The 19,435-nt window shown below is 59.7% G+C and overlaps 1 protein-coding gene across 4 annotated transcripts in view; it reads right to left on the bottom strand.

The window, feature by feature from the left end:
* Window positions 1-19,435, bottom strand: part of CPNE2 (copine 2) — a 41,922-nt gene that overhangs the window by 17,959 nt on the left and 4,528 nt on the right. For 2 of the 4 annotated variants that reach the window (XM_051846795.2, XM_051846794.2), the window contains exons 2-10: window positions 16,991-17,195; window positions 11,189-11,409; window positions 8,058-8,237; window positions 6,637-6,711; window positions 5,135-5,206; window positions 3,371-3,454; window positions 3,056-3,145; window positions 1,784-1,882; window positions 1,325-1,411 (exon numbers count right to left, since the gene is read on the bottom strand). In XM_051846795.2, the coding sequence (XP_051702755.1) occupies window positions 1,325-1,411; window positions 1,784-1,882; window positions 3,056-3,145; window positions 3,371-3,454; window positions 5,135-5,206; window positions 6,637-6,711; window positions 8,058-8,237; window positions 11,189-11,409; window positions 16,991-17,054 (972 nt within the window). In that variant the 5' untranslated portion in view covers window positions 17,055-17,195. The remainder of the gene's footprint in view (window positions 1-1,324; window positions 1,412-1,783; window positions 1,883-3,055; window positions 3,146-3,370; window positions 3,455-5,134; window positions 5,207-6,636; window positions 6,712-8,057; window positions 8,238-11,188; window positions 11,410-16,990; window positions 17,196-19,435) is intronic. The other 2 variants (XM_070061954.1, XM_051846797.2) reach the window with 1 other exon arrangement.

Below are 19,435 nucleotides of genomic sequence, written 5' to 3'. Positions count from 1 at the left end.
CTACTGAAGTTCAAGCTAATAAGGCAGGTGCCAGAAACTGTGAAAGAAAGATGTGAAATGTGGAAGTTGCGGAAGCAAGGACTTGGGGCCGGCGCTGTGGCGTAGTGGGTTAAGCCACCATCTGTGACACAGCCATCCCATATGGGTGCCAGTTCAAGTCTTGGCTGCTCCACTTCTTATGCAGCTTTTCCTGCAAATGCACCTGGGAAAGCAGTGGAGGATCCCCCACACGAGAGACCCACATGAAACTCCTGGCTCCTGGCGTTGGCCTGGCCCAGCCTCAGCTATTGTGGCCATTTGGGAGAGTGAACTAGCAGATGGAAGATCTCTCTCTGTCTCCCCATCTGTTTCTAACTTTGCCTTTCAAATAAGTAAGATAAATTTTTGAAAAATAAAAAAAAAGACCTGACGTTGCACCTGCTTGAAAATTTTTTGTTTCTTTGAGAAGCAGAGAGAAAAAGAGCAGGCGAGAGCAAGCATCTGATTGCTCACTGGTTCCCTCCCCAAATGTCTGGGACCAGGACTCAGCCAGGGCAAAGCCAGGAGACTGGAGCTCAGCCGAGGTCTCCCAAGTACGTGGCAGGGACCCAGAGCTTTGAGCTCTCACCTGCTGCCTCCCCGGGTCTGCACCTGCAGGAAGCTGGAGTCAGGAGCTGGAACTTGAACCCTAGTACTCTAATATGAGATGCACGCAGCCCAGCCAGACTACTAACTGCCGGGCCAGACACCCCTGAAGGCTTTTGCATTGCGACCTCACAGCAGGTTCACAGAAACCCTGGCCTGGACCAGCCAGCAGTGCTATACACACTCTTGAGAGTCGCGCCCCGGGGCCCGGGCTGCCCTCCTTCATGACCTGCCTGAGCCGGCAGGTATTTGGCCAGTAGACACGCTGGCCCCTGATCCACTTGACCACTGCTCGGTGAGCTTCATTGCCATTTTGGGCCGAAGTGGCTCCAGCTCACCATGGGGGTCTTCACTCAGAGGACAAGGTGACCCCACCTAATGTCCTCTGCCCCTTGGGTGTCCACCATGCACTGAATGAGTCACAGAGCAGGCAGTGGCAGCTCCCAACAGGAGAGGCCTGTGCAGGTCATCTCATGGAACATGTATGGGGCACTCCCTAGGTGCCCTACCTCATTAACACCCATTCTACAGAGAGGGAGACTGAGGCCCTGAGAGGGGTCCCTCGGGTCTCAGAGCCAGCACACGGCAGAGCCAGGATGGAAACCCGGCCCTTGCTGGCTGCTGAGCCGCTGCCCTGCCTGTCCCTTCTGCGGTGGCCTCGACCCTGGCTCCCAGCTCCCGGTCAGCCCGCCGGCCCCACCTTGCATGAGCGCAGGATGATGATGCCTGAGTTCTTATAGTTCTTTTTCTTCCTCTGCTTCTTGGGGTTGATGCACTCGAACTCCACCTGGGCAACACGGGCGGAGGAGAAGCTCAGCCTCGCCCAGGCCCTAGAATCCGGCCCCCACCCCCAGCCTTGGCGTCTCCTCCAGGGAGTCTCTCTGGATGTCCACACCCAGAAATGGTGGGAGGCGCAGACAAAGCCTCCACGTCACGTCCGGCTGAGGGCCCAGGAACCAGACAGCTCCTGACTGCCCACCGCATGTCCACACTACGACTGCAGCTCAATGCTCAATGCCCACCCCAGCCTTTGCCCCAACTGACAGATTAGGGAAACTGAGTCTCAGAGAGACTGTGTGTCATGCCCAAGGTCACAGAGGAGGAAGATGTGGGATTCCGAGCCCCGGGCCCCTTCCCTGCCCTGCTGGGGTCACCTCACCGGGACGCCGTCTCGAGCCTCGCACATCTGTGACACCGAGGTCTGGAACTCGCCGATGAAGTCGTGGCCCCCATCGTTGTCATAGTCGTAGCACGTGACCTGGAGTGGAGCCAGGGCAGTCAGCCCACAGCCGCCCCTCACCGAGTGCCCCCAGCCCTCCCAGCGCCCTGGGCAAAGCCCACGTTTCCTGTTTGGGTGGTGCCTCCCCGCGCAGGCCGGCCTCAGTGGCTCCTGGGCTGCCTCCTGCAGAAAGCCTTCTGTGTGCTGGGGCAAGGGGAGAGGGCACCTGCTCCAGACATGGAGGCTGCACCCCCCAGTGCAGGAGCCGTAATACTTCGTGCACCTGACACTCGGCACCTCCCGCCCCAGGTTGGGACCCGCTGCCTGGTGGGCTGTGGCCTTGGGTCCATTCTGGACTTTCTTTTTTAAAAAGACTGATTTGATTTATTTGAAAGGCAGAGTGACAGAGAGAGAGGGACACACACACACACACACACACACAGAATCTTTCACCCACTGGTTCACTCCCTAGATGGCCACCATGATGGGGCTGGGCCAGAGCCAGGAGCCTGGAACTCCATCCAGATCCCCCACATGGGGGCACGGGCCCACACACCTGGGCCAGTATCTGCTGCCTTCCCAGGCCCATCAGCAAAGAGTTGGTTGGGAAGTGGAGCAGCCAGGACTCGGACCGGCACTCTGATACGGGATGCCGGCATCACGAGCAGTGGCTTAGCCCACTGGGCCACACTGTCAGCCCCAGTTTTGCTTTTCCTTGAGGGGGCACAGGAACCCCACTTTACATGCTCTCTAACTTAGCGGCCATGACACTCCTAGGAGGAAGGCAGGAAGTAGGGTGCCCATGCTACTGATGGGTAAACCGAGGCCCTGAAAGGGATTTGGTCAAAGTCTCACAGCAGGAGCCCCAGAGCAGACCCGTTTCCTGGTTCCCTGTCCGGGGACCCCTGCCCTGTCCTCGCTGTCTCCCAGACCCTGACGACTGAGGACTGTGGAAAGAGACCAGTACCCATGGTCCTCCCCGGGTGACAGCCATCGCCTCCAAGGTCTTCCTGGCCAGTAGCTCTGCAGACCTCCGGTGCAGGTGGGCCAAACAGACTCGGGGGGCAGGGTGGAGGGACCCAGGGCTCCTGCCTCCCCTACCGCCCTGCCCCATGGTGTTCCCTCCATCTTGATAAGAAAGAGTTTGGCCAAGGCACCCTCAGGGAGCCCGGCTGGGCTGGCAGGGTGGGGGGGAGGGGCTGAGTGCCTCACCTGGATGGGCTTCTCCATGTCCCCCTCACACAGCGACACCAGCGGCACGGTGAAGGGCTTCCACACGGGGTCCAGAGTGTACTTGATCACCTGCAGGGCGGCGAGGGCCGGGCTGAGCTGGGCCCACAGCCGCAGCTCTGTGGTCGGACACCCGGGGGGCAGGGGTGACAAGACAGAGGCACAGCCACACTTCCGGGGTTAGCAGACAGTGTCCCTGTGGTTTCCCAGGTGCCACCACAGGTCCTGCACAGCCCAGATCCTGAGCCACTGCAGGTGGGGGTGGGGGGCGGAGACCCCCAGGCCCGAGGCACCTACCTCAGTCCTGTGCACCAGCATCCACTTGCCGTCGTCCCCGGGCTTGTAGAACTCCAGGAAGGGGTCTGACTTCCCAAAGAGGTCCTGGGAGAAGCCGGAGGACAGTGAGGAGGGGGCCGCCACAGATTCAGGGGGATGGGGCGGGGCCCGGCTGCCTCCCCCAACCCCCGGTCAGGGTAGGAGACATGGGCGGAGCCAGCCTGGCGCTCTCCCCCCAGCCTCTGCAAGGCTCAGCCCCTTGGGACCAAGCTGATCTCCACCAGGGGACCCCCCGCCCCCGCCCCAGAGTTTCCTGAACTTGGGCTCTGAGTCCCCGGGACGTAGAGCCTGCGGAAGTCGGGACTGCACCAGCTTAGGCAGGATTCAGGAGAGCGACTGTCCCCAGGGCCAGGAAGACCCCCAGCAGGATGGGACTGGGATCTGTTTTCGTGGGAATCTGAAAACCGGAAAGGATCCCATGTATTGGGAAAGGCGATTATGCCTTGAAAATCCACTCACTGATGTTAGAAAGGTGCCCCTCCAAGGAGGGCACGCTCAACGGGGGACCAGGCCAACAAGGCCAGTCAGTAGCAGATGCTGGGTGAGAATAAGCGTTAAGGAGACAAGCACAGTGGGACAGGCTTGGAAAGGCAAGGACCCTGCATTTTAGGGAGGGCTTCATGGAGGAGGTAACACAGAAATCAAGGTTGTCGGAGGTGAGGGGACGCCATGAGAACCTCCCGGGAAACGAGCAGCTTGGGCAGACGACACAGCAAGTACAAAGTTCCCAAGCAGGAGGGTGCTGGAGGAGCCCAGAGATGACAAGGAGGCTGCTGGGGCTGAAGCCCAGGGAGGCAGGCGAGTGGACAGGGCCAGCCGAGGAGCCGGGCCACTGTGGGCACATCTGATGGGGCTCTGGAGGGACTGTAAAGGCCCTGCGGCCTACACTAAGCAAGCAGACTTCCCAGCTGTATTCTGAACACCTTGTTAAAAGAAATTTAAAAAAAAAAATTATTGGGGGTCAGCACTGCGGTATAGCAGGTGAAGCCACCACCTGCGGTGCCGGCATCCATACGGGCACCTGTCCCGGCTGCTCCACTTCCCATCCAGCTCTCTGCTGTGGCCTGGGAAGCAGTAGATGGCCCAAGTCCTTGGGTCCCTGCACCCATGGGGGAGACCTGGAGGAAGCTCCTGGCTCCTGGCTTTGGATCAGCGCAGCTCTAGCCGTTGCAGCCAACTGGGGAGTGAACCAGCAGACGGAAGAGCCCTCTCTCTCTCTCTGTCACTCCCTCTCTGTGTCTATAACTCTGCCTCTCAAATAAATAAATAAATCTATGTAAAAATTAATTATTTGAAAGGCAGAGAAGCAGGGACAGGAATCTCCAATCTGCTGGCTCATGCTCCAGATGCCTACAACAGCTGGGGCTGGGCCAGGCCAAAGCCAGGATCCCCGAACTCCATCCATGTGGGTGCCAGGGTCCCAGGTACTTGAGCCATCATTGGATGTCCCCCAGCGTGCACAATAGCAGGAGGCTAGAATTGGAAGCAGAGCTGGGATTGGAACCCTGGCACTCCGATGGGGACACGGGGGTCCTGAGCGGTGTCCCGTCTGCTGCCGCCCAATGCCCACGCCCCTTGAATACCTTTCAAGGGTGGGACTCTCACTCCCGCAGTGGTAAAGGGTCCTAGTGTGGATTGGCCAGTCGAGCCCAGGGCCAGGCCACATCCTCATGGGGCCGGGGGAGAGCATAGGGCTCCTGAGGGGAATCCCCCTCCGGTGCCCACCTTCTTGTCCAGCTTCCTGCCCGCCAGGCTCAGCGTGATGACCCGGTTATCCGACAGCTCCTGGGCGGCAATCTGTAAGGCGAGAGGGCTGTGAGGGGAGTGGACTTGACTCTGAGACCCCTGAACCTCCTGCCAGGCCAAGTGGGCGCAGGGCGCCCCAGCAGTCAGTTCCCCAGGGCCCGGAGTTCAGTGCCCGGTGACCAGGGACAAGTCTGTGTCTCCCCCACACCTTGGCTCCTGTCTTCTGGACTTGAGGCTTCAGGAGGTGACTGCACACGCCCCAGAGAGGGGAAGGGTCTGCAGACCCAGGAGCACGGCCAACACTAAACAGTGAGGGGTCAGCAACAGTGGCAACCGCACTGAGGCTCGGGGCCACCCACGCTCTCCATGCTGTCTCACCACACCGCACTGGTCACCTGTCCTCCATGCAGGCCCATCAGCCAGGGCCCTCTGAGCCCAGCACAGCCAGGGCTGGACCAGCTGGGTAACTTCGATGCTGCTGAGAGCGCTCTCCCCTTCCCCATGGAGCGGAGGCAGCCCAGGAGCCCACAGCAAGGCGAGCAGGCTGTGTCCACAACTCAGCTGGGGCTTCCTCTCCGCGGCCCTCCCACCATGACCAGTCATAGTGCCCACTGCACTATGAAGTGTACATTAAGGCTGTCCATTAATGCACTGGGCAGGTAGGGTGCCAGGTCGTGTCCAGGCAGAGGGAAGCTGCCTTGTGACAGCTGTAGACTGAGGGAGGTGGTGGCAGGAAAAGGGCAGTTTAGGGTCTGGGACGTTTGCAGAATGCTACGGACTTAGCTGGCCTTGAACCCAGGCATTTCCATGAAGGGAAGGAAAACAAGTGAGGTGGGAAGGCAAAGTAGGGCCTGATGGGCCCTTCACAGCTCTGGAAGGTTCCACAGGCAGTGGGGAGCCGTGCACGGTCCAGAGCGGGAGAGTGAGGGCCCCAGGAACCCACAGAGGACAGTGCTGCCCGGCCAGCCTGGCAGGTGCCCGCCCTGGGCACTGCACAAGCTTGGGGCCAGCAATGCAGCACAGAATCTCTGGGAGCCCTGGTGCTCCCTCATCTGTGAAATGGGCTCGCCTTGCCTTCTGGGAACCTTGAGGACCAGGGCTAAGGGCCGGACAAAAGTCGCTGAGCCCTGCAGAGGGCAAGGTGCTTCTGAAAGATCCTCAAGGGAAGGCAGGTGGGGACCGGCGCGGGGAGGGGGTGCTGGGGCCGCCCTGGAGGTCTCAGGCAGGAGCAGGGCCTCTCTGCTACCCTGGGAGCCAAGGCTGTGGCCTCGGGAGAGTCACCCCCCACCCCACCCGCGGCTGGGCGGCCCCCAGCGCATCACCAGTGGCGCTGGGAGCCGTTGCTAAGAGACCTGTTGCTAAGTTGTAAGTTGGGCCTTTTTACTCCCAACAAAGCTGGTGATTATCTGCCAGGGAAACAGCCCATTGATGGGGGAGGGGAGGGCGGCAGGCGGGGACGTTGGGTGGGGAGGGGCTGCTACCGTGATCAGGCCCTTCCCCGCAGGCTTGTCATTCAGCAGCAGCAGAGGCCGAGTGATCTTCTTGCTGGAGACAATCTGCGGGAGGTGGGGGGCGGCGGGGGGGCGGGGAGAGAGAGAGAGATGCTTGCTGAGAGGGGGAGAAGTATCCAATAGGCACCACTAGGAGCACTGCCTCCCGCCAGGGCGGCTAAGCCTCCACCTGGAAAGGAGGCCTGGGGCCCGGGGAGGACAAGACACTGATTGCCCAGAGTCCCAGCTTGGGTGGAACAGCCTTGTTGGCTCCCACCCTGGCGACAGCGGCCCCGAGTGCGGAGTGTATCAGGACAGGTTCAACAGTCAAAGCCGCACAGAGAGGAAAAGCAGAACACACCTAAGAGGCACCCTCCCTGCAGCCTCTGCCCCCTGTGGTCCCACCACCCGCCAGGCCATCAGGTCCTGTCCCCAGGCTGCCTCTGCCCTTCCCCCCTGCTCTGTGTCCCATGGACAAGTCACCCGGTCCACTGCCTCTGACTTCCCAGGGGTTAGCAGCGGGGCACCAGCAAGACATAAGAGAGCAGGAGCGGGGTGAGGAGGGCGGCCATCATTTGTGGGACGCTTTATTCTTGCTCCTGTCCCCAGATCTCCCACCCCTGGCCACGGCCCTCACCTGGCCGGCCCTGCCCCCTCCTCTGCGGGGCCCAGGCTGGTGCTGCTACCTGTGCTGGTTCCCTCTCCCCTTGCCCGTTCCTGGCCTCGTCTTCCTCAAGCCCTCTCCCCACCTCTTCCACCTTGTACCCGCGGCCTGGCCTTGGCTTTTCTGGCCCTGTCTCAGGAACGGCTCGGGGCCTCGGGGACGGCTCAGGGCCTCGCAGCCTCCACCGGGACCTCCTGCGGCACTTTCCAGTGTAGGCTGCGCAGGGCAGTCGTCACTGTCCCCAGGCAAAATCCGGAGAAACTGAGGCCTCGGCCGAGGTGGGGGCTTGCCAAGGACACAGCTGTAGGAATGATGGCGATTTGGGCCAGGAGCTCCTAGCCCCGCCCCTCCCAGCCTCCAGAAGCTCATCCAGGACTGAGCTGGAAGGGGCAGTGTGGCCCCGAGAGAAAGGAAGTTGCTCAGGGTCACACAGCTGGCCCCCAGAGCAGGACGCTCCTGGCCCAGGAGAGCAAGACCGAGCTCTGGCCATGCGGGGCCCCATTCCTGTGTGGCAGCGATCGGGGGGCCCTGTGGTTGGCTGTTCCCACAGATGGGCGTTCATTAGCCTGGCACGCAGCCCACCAACCTACTTTCCCCTTCCCCTCTCTAGTGTCTGCTGGCCCCCAGCAAACGGGGCCAGGGAAGGCAGGTGGAGAGGGCCATACCCGGGGGCCGCTCTGTCCTTGGCGTCTGGGTGCCACCTGGGGGAACTGCCCGCCTCCTGCCCGCCACGAGGGGCCCGGCTCACCGTGCCCAGGCTGCAGGAGAACTGGCCCAGGAAGTCGTGCTCATCAAGCTGCATGCTGGACTTGTCCTGGTCGAACAGGGCGAACTTGAGCTTCTGCACCTCCTCGAAGTGGTAGTCAAGGACGAACTTCTTGGAGAAGGCGGGGCTGAGGTTGTTGATGGCCGTTTCTGTCCTGTCATACTGGCAGAGGGCAGGGGGATGGGACGCAGCCAGGGTGGCTGGTGTCACCCCCTGGGGCTGCCGGGAGTCATTCCAACTCATTGAACACAGACTCTGTGCCTGGCACGCACAGATCCTATCCGTGCAGCTGAAGCCATTGCCCCCTGTAGCTCACAGATGAGGACACCGATGCACAGAGAGGGTGAGGCACTCACCCGAGACTGAACAGCTAGGTGGGCAGAGCTGAGATTCAAACTCAGATCTGACTCCACAGTTCTGGCTCCACACCCAGCGCCAGGGTAAGAGCTGGGGCCCGGCCCTGCCTGGCTAAGTGACAGAGCGGGAACCCCTATCCCAGGTCTGCACTGTAGCACAGGGGGTTAAACCTGCTTGTGATGCCGGCATCCCACGTCAGAGCGCCCCTTCCAGTCCAGCTCCCTGCTAACACACCTGGGAAAGCAGTGGAAGATGGCCCAAGTACTTGGGTCCCTGCTACACATGTGGGAGACCCGGATGGAGTTCCTGGCTCCTGGCTTTGGCCTGGCTCAGTCCTGGCCTCAGTCTGGCTCAGCCCTAGCTGTTGTGGGCATTTGGGGAGTAAACCAGTGGATGGAAGATTTCTCTCTGTCACACTGTATTTCAAATAAATTTTAAAAAAATTCCATTTCCTCCATCCAGGCCTCATTTCTACTTCTGAAAAGGGCAGAGACCTATCTGGTTTTCATACTTTTTATTTTGGGAAAACCTTCTTTTTCTCAACCACGTTTCAGACAGCAGCTGAAAGAGGAAACAGGAAGGAGAGGAGGAGGGGTCATGAGTGCCCCCACCCCCAGGGCCCAGGTATTTGTGTCTTCAATAGATTCCTGGATTGTGCAGCCCAACCCCCGCCCTCCCCTCCCCCCCAGCGCCTGGGTGAGGACAGCGCCCCCCCACTCACCACTCCCCCCAACCCCCGCGACAGGGGCCCCGCCCCCTGCCCCTCCAGGCTGAGGCTGGAGTCTGGGTGACTCTATTTCCGGGCCCAGGCTGTGTTGATTTTTCCCTCCCACCCACTTCGCTTCCAGGGCTTGAGCAGCAGGAGTGGAAGAGGTCGTGGCCCTGGGCTATTTTTAGCCAGGGTGGCCAGCCTGGGTGGGAGCCGGGCTGGCCGGCCAGGAGGGTGTGCGGGTGCCTCGAGTGCGGGGTGCCCCTCCTTGAGGAGCAGGTGGGGGCTCCAAAGGCCTGGCAGAGAGGACCAGCGCCTCGGCCACGCTCCCCCAGGAGTCAGCCTGCCTGTCTCCAGCTGTCCCACCAGCGCTTGGCGACAGAAGTCCCTCCTCACTGGGCCCCGACTTCCTCTCTGTAACGGGTCAACAATCCCAGCCCCATTTCCTTGGCATCACAAGCAGGCGCCAGCGTCCATGGAAACTTTGCAAGCCGCAGTACTTTCGGCTGGATGCTCAGTGCGGCCCAGTCAGGTACTGAGAAACAGATCTGGGCACACACACACGCGTGCAGACCAGCTGGGGGCCGCGGCCGCTCTGCTAACAGAGTTTTCCCTGGTGTGTGTGTGTTGGGGTGGGGGGGTGGGCTTGCAGCCACTGTGGTTTTCTTCTCGACTCTTCTTTCTCTGGACTTTCCCAATTTACTACAAAGAATAGAGTTTCCTCTAGGAACAGGAAACAGAAAGCTTTCAAAGGCGCCTCAAGCCACACTCACCCCAGCCCTTAGGCCGGCATCTTCCAGCTCAGAAGTCCTGGCGGGGGCACCAATACACCCAGCGCAGGGCCCCTCTGAGGTAGGCGGGGGAAGGAGATCCCCAGGCGGAGGCAGGTTCAGAAAGGGAGAGTCACTTGCCCCAGGCCACCCAGCAGGGCCTTGGGCCAGCTCCACCATCCAGACCTGAGCTCCTCACCCCGTTGGCTCCCCACTACATTCATTTAGAAATCAGGGGGCATGGGCGTTGGCCCAGTGGTTAAGGTATCACTTGGGGAGTATGCACCCCGTATCAGAATGCCTGGGTTCAAGTCCCACAAGTATGCCCATTCCAGCTTCCGGCCAATACACAGCCTGCGAGGCAGTGGGTGACGGCTCAAGTACTTGGGTTCCTGCCATCCATGGGGGAGACCTGGATTGAGTTCCTGCCTCCTGGTCTCGCAACTGGCCCAGCCCCTGCCACTACGGGCATTTAAGAAGTGAACCAGTGGATTGCAGCTTTCTCTGTCTTTTTCTTTCTCTTTCTTATCTCTTAAATAGAAAACCACATTTTTTAAAAATAGAAATAATATGAGAAGGTTATTTAAAAGCAGAAGTGATCATTTTGTAAAATTATTAAGTTTCAGCTATCAGAACAATGTAAAAATTATGAAATAAAACAAAACAGTATAAATCTATGTGTTATAATAACACAAATATAACTAAATATATTTAAAATAAAATTTAATTTTAAGAGTGATGATTTCTAAGCACCAATCCTATGCCACAAGCTCCCATTCCAATTATTTTGTTTTAAATGGTGGGGTGTTTGTCTAGAACTTAACACTGCTCTTATATACATATTTTTAAAGATTTATCTATTTATTTGAAAGGTAGAGTTACAGAGAGAAGGAGAGACAGAGAGCAGTCTTCCATCCACTGGTTCATTCCCCAAATGGCTACAATAGCCAGGGCTAGCATGGGCCAAAGCCAGGAGCCAGGAACTCCATCCAGGTCTCCCAGGTAAGTGCAAGAGCCCAGGTACTTGGGCCATCCTCTGCTGCTTTCCCAAGCACGTTACCAGGGAGCTGGATCGGAAGTGGAGCAGCTGAGACTTGAACAGGTGCCCAAAGGGGATGCCAGTGCTGCAGGTGGCGTTTTAACCTGATAATGCCACAAAGCCAGTCCCCAATCCAGTTACTTTCAAAGGCCTGACCCAGAGGTCCTTGTATCCAGTGGGACCCCGGCCCCAGCGACCCCACCACGAGCCACCCAGCACATGCACACTGCAGACTCACCTCGGTCCACCTGCCGTTGCTCTCTGTAAAGAGGACACAGAAGGGGTCAGACTTGGAGGTGACGTCCCGGTCCAGCAGGTTCTGGCCGCTCACCGACAGCTCCACCTTGCACACACAATACTGGGAGCCCATGGGGGCTGCTCCCGCGGCTGGGGCACCCCCTCCCTGGATGTAGGCCATGGGGGTTGGCGGTGGCGGTGGTGGCAGCAGTTCCTGGCAGTCTGGGGGATAGAAGTGAGGGTTAGAGAGGCGACAGACACCCGCTATGATACCCCACTAGAGGGCCATCCGGCCGTGGGCAGAAAGATGGAAGGCAAAAGCAAGAGGCCGACAATGTGGACATGCAGGGCAATGCGTGAAAAAGCAGCCTCTGGCGGGTGTGTGCAGTCTGCCTGTTCTCCGCTTTGGCCTGTCTTTGTCTGGGAGATATACGAGGGTCCCTGGGAGATCAGCAACACGTGACAGGGGACGCAGGTGTCCCAGACGTCCACTGTGCCAGGAAGACCTGGGTTTCTCCTAACAGGCTGGCAGGACCGAGGGAGCAGGCGGGGAGGGCGTGGCAGGCTTCCATCTCAGAGCGACAGACCAGGCTGGAGGCACAGAAGGGACACGGTCTGATCGGCGCTGTCGTCCAGGCGGGAAGGACCAGGCCAAGGCCACGGTCACCCCATTGGATGCACTCCTCCTCCCTCCGAGCTGGGCACTGCTCATTCCCTGAACACCAGACTCAGGTACAGGCTGGAGACGCCTCTCCCCCTGCAGACACAGCGCTCCCAGGGCCGGCCTGGCAAAGGGAGGGTACAAATGGTGACGAAGCCGGTCCTCTGCCTCCTCCCTGCCACCGTCTGTCCCCAGAACCTCATTATAATCACTCGGGAGCCCTGAGCGTCAGGACAGCACTACAATTTGCCTGCAGCATGGATTCTTGTCATGTAAAAACCAGTCTCCACGGCGGGGGCTGGCGCCCTGCATTCGCTCCCTCTGTGTGCAGCCGGGCAGCCGTGCCAAGCCAGGGAGGGGACAGCACACCTGACCCAAGGAGGGGGCTAAAGAGGGTAGCCAGCCCGGACACCTGGTCATGTGGCTTCATGCCCGCCCATGCTTACATATGCAGAGGGGGCAGGCCAATCACCCCAGTTTACAGATGAGGAAACAGGCTTCAAGTTTAAATCCTCTGCCGAAGGCTACACAGCCAGGAAAGGGCAGAGGCAGGGTGTAAACCGGGTCTCCGGACCCCTGGCCAATGCTTGGCCTTCCTGGCAGGGTAGGGGGATTGTTGGGTACCGTGGGGACCTAGGACCTCTGTGGGGACGGCCAAGGAATCAGCCAGGCCGGGGGAGGCTGAGACTAAGAAGGCAGGGCTGCGATCAGGACACCAGAGATCCCTCGGTCACCCGTTCCCAGGGGGCCACCCTGCCCACACCCCTGCGTCTCCCAGCATCCCTGACTGCTGGATCCCAGCCGCCCGCCTCCTCTGCCCCTCCACATGGCCGCTGTGTCCCGGGCACCACTCCTGTGACAAGACAACGCTGCTGTTATCATCTGAGGGGTTGGGTCCATCCGCCCAGCTCCACGCACTTCCTGTGCACTCACTGTGTCTGCCACCTACACACACAGACCCACGCATGCACCCAGACCAGCCAGTGCGAAGGCGCCCGTGCGTGTGGACCCCCTGGGGCCACTTCTTCCCATCGCCAACCCAGGCCCCTATCACCTGGCCCTGGTTCCTCCACCAACCTCCCACTCTTCCCTCATCCGGGAGGCCCGTCACAGGCACACACACACACACACCCCGCCTAGCCCACCAGCTGGAGTGAGTGAAGGGTGTGGGCTGGAGAGGGGCAGGTCCCCCATTCCCAACTCACCCTCAGCCAGGAAGCCTCGGGATCCCCGGAACGGGGAGCACATGGTGTCGGGCGCTGGGGCAGGCAGGGGTCAGGGTGGCCCCTCTGTGCCAGCCCGACAGCGGGCAGGCGGGCCGGACCCTGAGCCTGACGCAATGGAAAAAGAAACCACAGCCTAGGCTGGGCCGGGCCCCTTCCCCTCCTACCCCAGCAGGAGGGCGGCGGCACAAGGTGTCATTAAGGGCGGCTGGGTCTGCCACGCGCATCTGGGCCAGCTGGGACGCTCCGGGCAGCCCCCGCCCCACAGGTAATGTGAGGTTTGGGGTTGGGGGGGGGGGGCGCGTGCTGGAGGGGTGGTCCTGACTTCTGGCACAGACCCCCTGGGAGGGAGCTTGGAGGGCAGGATACCAAACTGGTAGTCCCTAGTACAGAGGGTTAACAGAGGCAAAGAGACAGTACGTAGGCTTGGAATTTCTGGTCACTGATTTCACACATTCATTCAACAAATACTCCTTGAGCACCCAGGGGCTATGATGAATGACACAGGAATGAACATTTTGGCCCAGGCAGAATATCTCTGTATAGCCAGAAACTCAAGCTCCCGGCATCCTCAACTCCCTCCCAAACTGTACAGGTGCAGCTGACTGCACAACCCCAGCTGTCTTCTCCACCCCAGCATCAGAGGGCATCTTTCAACATGCTAATAAGGGGCCGGTGCTGCGGCAAAGCAGGTAAAGCCACCACCTGCAGTGCCGGCATCCCATATGGGTGCTGGGTTGAGTCCAGGTTGCGCCTCTTCTGATCCAGCTCTCTGCTATGGCCTGGAAAAGCAGAAGATGGCCCAAGTGCTTGAGCCCCTGCACCCACGTGAGAGACCCAGAAGAAGCTCCTGGCTCCCAGCCCCAGCCATTGTGGCCATTTGGGAAGTTGACCGGTAAATGGAAGATCTCTCTCTGTCCCTCCCTCTCTCTGTAACTCTGCCTTTCAAAATCAATCAATCAATCTTTATACAAAACACCATGCAAATATGCTAGCATAGCTCAACCCAAAAAACTTCCAGGCCCTTCCTTCCTAAGAGGTCACAGAGATCCCAAATCTTCCCCAGGCTGGTAGGGCCCCTCCTGATCTGACCCCCCCTCATGCCACTCCCCTGACATCTGCAGTACATACTCCTGCCTCTTTCCTGCCCCAGGACTGTCTCACTTGCTGTTCCCTTTGCCAGAAATGCTTTTCTTCACATGGATGTCTCAGCTGGCAGCCTCATCACCTCCTCAGAGGCTTCCCTGGTTGCTGAGCTAATGCACCGTCTCCTTCGCGGGCCACTGCAATGTACATAGTGCTTATTTGTTGATACGTCCGCGTGTTTGCCCCCATAAAACCCAAGTTCCCCAGAGGAGGCATCACCACTGCCTCTCCAGCACCCAGCGCCGCGCCTGCCCCGGCGAGTGCTGAACACCTCTGTACAGGATGAAAGAGCAGGCAGGGAACCTGCCAGACAGCCCCCCGGGAGGCGTGACTGCCCTCGCCCTGCACACATCACCTCAGATCCCAAAGCTGCTTCTGGAACCTGGGACCCTCATAACCACTCCAAGAGGCTGCTGGGAGAGGAACGTATGTCCCACCTCACAGGGGTGGAAACGGAAGTCCAAGAAGGGGCAGCGTTTTTCTTATTAATTTGAAAGGCAAGAGTGACACAAAGAGAGGGAGACACAGAGACAGAGAGCTCTTCCATCCGCTGGTTCACTCCCCAGAAAGGCTGCAATGGCCAGGGCTCAGCCAGGCTGAAGCCAGGAGCCAGGAACTCCGTCTGAGTCTCCCATGCGGGTGGCAGAGGCCCAAGCGCTTGGGCCATCTTCTGCTGCTTTCCCAGGTGCGTTAGCAGGGAGCTGGATCGGAAGTGGAGCAGCCTGGACTCCAGCCAGCTGGCATCACAAGCAGTGTGGCTTAACTTCCTGTGCCAAAATGCCAGTCCCAGGCAGAGTTCTGCTCAGCCAGCGAAGGACGGTGCCCCAGCCCAGAGCCACAGCTACTGTGACCCCATCCTCCCTGCCCAGCCCTGGCCCCAGCAACTCAGAACGTAAGAGCTGGGCTATAGCCAACAGGTGCTCAATGCACGAAGGAGCCGCTGAGCTGGCCGGGAGGACCCCAACTTACAGGTCACCAGGTGGCAATGACGGGGAGCTGAGAGTGGCAGGTGGCTGTGGGGGGAAGGCAGGTGGGGGTGGAGGGCAGGTCCACGGTGGCCAGGGAGGCAGCAGCACCTGCTCTAGAGATGGTCAGCTGGTGGGGACCGCGGGGCTGGGGCGACAGGGGGACGATGCCCTCCTGGAACACCCAGTGCAAGGCACCACGCGCTCTCATCTCCACTTGGAAGGTGAAAACCCTTCTCTGTCCTCAGTGCCAACTACAGGGAGAAAAGCTCCACACGATCTTGCTGGTGGCAGAAAGAAGGGACTTGGTCCTCGGGCAGCACCACGCAGTGGTCAGCAGCAGTGTCTGGACTCAGAATGCACTCAAGGGCTCTGCCAGTTACCTGCTATGTGACCTCAGGCAGGTTACTTAACCTCTCTGTGTCTCATGGCTTCCTTTGCAAAATGGGCTCAAAGTGCTTTCCTAGGGGCTGGGGAGGATCCGGGAGGCAGAGCGCCTGGACCCACACTACCGCCGTTTGCCATTTGCAGGGGTTCCTGATGGCTGGCGAGGGGTGCAGATGAAAAACTGAGGGGGAGTGGCATCTGTGAAGAGGGCAGGAGGTGAAAACTGGCTGAGAAACAGGGCTGTAGGATCAGCTGGTACACCCCGCAGGCTAAGGTGGTGGCCGGGCCAGGGCATGAATGGCAGGCTTGCACACCCTAATCCACACCCCCTGCCAAGGCGGTGGTCCCTCCTGGGTACTATGGCTGCTGGGACCCTCAGGCCCCAGCAGATCCTGCTCGTGGGGTCTAATATCTGGGGCTCATATCACTCCAAGTGAAAACCTTAGTCTTTGCTCTGAAGGCTCTGAGCCAACTCGGGGGTGGTCCACTTGGCCCAGAGCCCACCGATACCTAAAACACACCTGCACAGCAGCATCCAGGCTGGTGCCACCATGGCCTCACCAAGTTCACGGGCTGGTGCCACCATGGCCTCACCAAGTTCACGTGGAAAGTGAACCATCAGAGCAACCCTCAGCTCCCGGGGAAGCCAGCACCTCCCAGCAGCCTGCTAGCAAAGTGGCCTGCTGGGCCCACCCAGACCTGCTCCGCCGCTGCCCTGGGGGGCGCCTCTCACCCTGTGTTTGAACAAGCCCCGCTGGGGACTGTGATGTGGGCGCCGTGTGCACAAATCACAGGTTGGGCAGGCAGGTGGCTGCCTAACAAGCTCCCAGGTGACGTTGAGGCTGCCCACCTGGGAGCACACGAGGCAGGGGCAGCTGGGTTTGGCTGTCCTGGGTGTAATGAAGCAGAGGGGGTACCTGGTCCCCATACAAGCCCGCCCCCTCCTTACACGCCGGGTCCCTAGTCAGGGGCCGACACCACATCTGCACATGGAGAGTTATTGTAGGGGACCAGCCGTGCGACTGTGGGGACTGAGAACTCTGAGGTCAGCAGGGCGAGCTGGGGAGGCCAGAGGCTCAGCTTTTCCAAGCTGCAGGCTCCAGGCCAAATCCTCGCTTCTTCGAGAAACCTTAGTCTTCACTCTGAAGGCTCTGGGCCAACTTGGGGGTGGTCCACTTGGCCCAGAGCCCACCGATACCTAAAACACACCTGCACAGCAGCATCCAGGCTGGTGCCACCATGGCCTCACCAAGTTCACGTGGAAAGTGAACCATGAGAGCAACCCTCAGCTCCCGGGGGACCTGCAATGGGGCGGGGAAATAGGGGAGGAAGGACCCACTCCACCCCGGCGGCTGGATGAGAAGGGAATGGTAATAACCAAAGGAGCAGTAACAGTAGCTGCCCCCGCCCCATGCCAGGACCTGCTGGACTTGAACTTCGGCAGCTGCACAACATCCCTGATGGAGGTGCCATCACCATGCCCATTCTCCAGACAAGCAAACTGAGGCGGGAATGCTGAATCACTCGTCCAAATGCTTGGGGCTTCTGGCTCACAGGCAGGCACCGCCGATTCCGCACTGCGTGACCCCGGACAAGTCGCCTGGGCTTTCTGCTGTATTCAGCTTGCTTATCCATCAAAAAGAAAAAAAAAATCAAAGTCATCCAACGTGGGGCTGGCATTGGGATGTAGCGGATTAAACCTGCTCCTCTGACATCAGCATCCCACATGGGCACTGGCTGAGTCCTGGCTGTTCCACTTCGGATCCAGCTCCCTGCTAATGGCCTGGGAAAAACCAGCAGAAGGTGGCCCAAGTGCTTGGGCCCCTGCCACCCATGCGGGAGACCAGAATGAAGTTCCTGGCTCCTGGCTTTGGCCTGGCTCAGTCCCAGCCATTATGGCCATCTGGGAGTGAACCAGCGGATGGAGAGATCTCCCTCTCTCTATGTAACTCTGACTTTCAAATAAATAAATCTCTATAAAAAAATTATCCAACGGCTGGCCCGCTGTGGGCACTGGGTCTACATGAGCAGAGCTTCTCCGTGGCTCCCTGTGGGCCCCCAGGTCCTCGCCCTCAAACCCCTGGCTCCAGCTTTGTTGTTCACTGCAGACTTGCAGCCACACTTTTCAGCCCTCCTTAATTTTGCACATGCTGTTCCGTCTGCCTGGAACGCCCTTCCCTCTTCTTCACTGAGCTCTCACTTCTCAAACTCAGCTCAGTAAAACCAAACGCAATACCAGGCCCTCCCCATCATCCCCCGGGGGAGCCCCAAGTTGAAAACGGCCCACATTAGCGCTGGCCGGGACCTGTGGCATCTGGAGCTCTCGCAGGTTGCCAGTGGGATGGGACGGGAAACATCTGGTAGAGGCCACACAGACGCAGCCCCAGCCCAGCCCGGCCCAGCAACGTCCCCCCTACCCCAGCAAGGTACACATGACCTTGCACATTCACCAAAAGGAACATCCACAAATGCTCACAGTGGCAGGATCTGTAATAGCTCCAACCAGCAGAAGGAATAACAATGCACAATGGGCGTGGGGGGTGGTGAGCATGCAGCAAGCACAGGTGGACCCTAATACCAGTGAGTCCCCCAAACACGCCGAGGAAAGCCAGGCCTAACACGTAAGCCATCTGGATGACTGTCCTTAGACGAAGTGGACCAGAGAAACTGACACCATTCAAAGTCAGGGCAGCAGTAGGACAGGTGGCGTGGCGCTACTGATGAGAAGGGGACTCGGCGCTGCCACAGCTGTTTCTAGACGTGGGTGCGGCTGGCACAGGCGTGTCGCTTGGGGAACAGTCACTGAGCTGCACCTGTGGGAAGTCTGCTCGTACGGTGTCTGAGACCACTGACAACCCAGTGACTCCCCCCGCCCCCCAGCTGCCTCGCACCGAAGCCCGTCCTGACTTCCTGGCCCTTGCGGGTCGGGGGGATCGGGTCCAGCACTGCTGTGTGCTGACTGCTGGCTTAGGGTACGTCCTCTCGCCTGAGCTGAAAGAGGGGCCCAAATCCAAGCTTCATTTGTTGTTCCCAACAGCGCCAGGCAGGTAGGGTGAACGCAAGGAGGAGTGAGAGGCGGGAGGGAAAGGAATCATGGCATTTTGGAATTGCAAAGTCCAGGACCCCAGACTCACAGAATTCCAGGATTCAGGAAAGATGAATTCTGGGTCTGGGCTGAGAGGTTTAAGAGCTTCTCTGGCCCCCAGTTTGAGCCACACGCAATCCCTGGCCATGGCCCCGTATACCCAGCACCCCGTGTCTGGGGGGCTCCAGCCCCAAGCTGTTCCTCGTTCCCGGGGGGCCCTCTCCACAGCCCACGGGCGGCAGGCTGCACGCTGCACAAGCGGGGGGGGGCACCTTGACACATGGCCCTTCCCCACTTAGCGACCTTAGCGACGGCACCACTGCTGTGCTCTGAAGGCCCGGCACTCCGGCAGCCAGGCCATTATGGCGATAAATATAGATGCAGACAGCGAGGCGAGCAGGCTGCACAGGGGTCGGCCCTGACGCCCGGCCCGGGGGCCCCCAGCTTCCCCAGACCTCACTGGGAGTGAGGCCATTCTAAGCCTGGGACACCCCTCCCCCAAGCCAGGCTCCAGGTTCAGTGCGGCCTGGCCCTGTGCACGCCACCCCCACCCTCCCAGCCTCAGCTTCTTCATCTGCAAAGCAGGGCTGGCTGGCAGGTGCACTGAGTCCCTTGGGGACCCCCGGCATGGCCAGGCTCAGGTGGTGGACGAAGCTGAGACAGGGGGATGAGGGCTTGGGGACAAAATGTGGCCCCACTGGAAGGGGGCCCCGGGCAGCCTCCGAGACTGGGGCTCTGCTCTAGGGCCTCTCCTGGGCGCCCATAGCCCTCAGGCCCAGGC

The sequence above is a fragment of the Oryctolagus cuniculus genome, chromosome 18 (assembly GCF_964237555.1).
Source record: "Oryctolagus cuniculus chromosome 18, mOryCun1.1, whole genome shotgun sequence".
Lineage (NCBI taxonomy): Eukaryota > Metazoa > Chordata > Mammalia > Lagomorpha > Leporidae > Oryctolagus > Oryctolagus cuniculus.
Note: the sequence above shows the minus strand (reverse complement) of the source record. Positions and strands in the feature narration are given on the sequence as shown.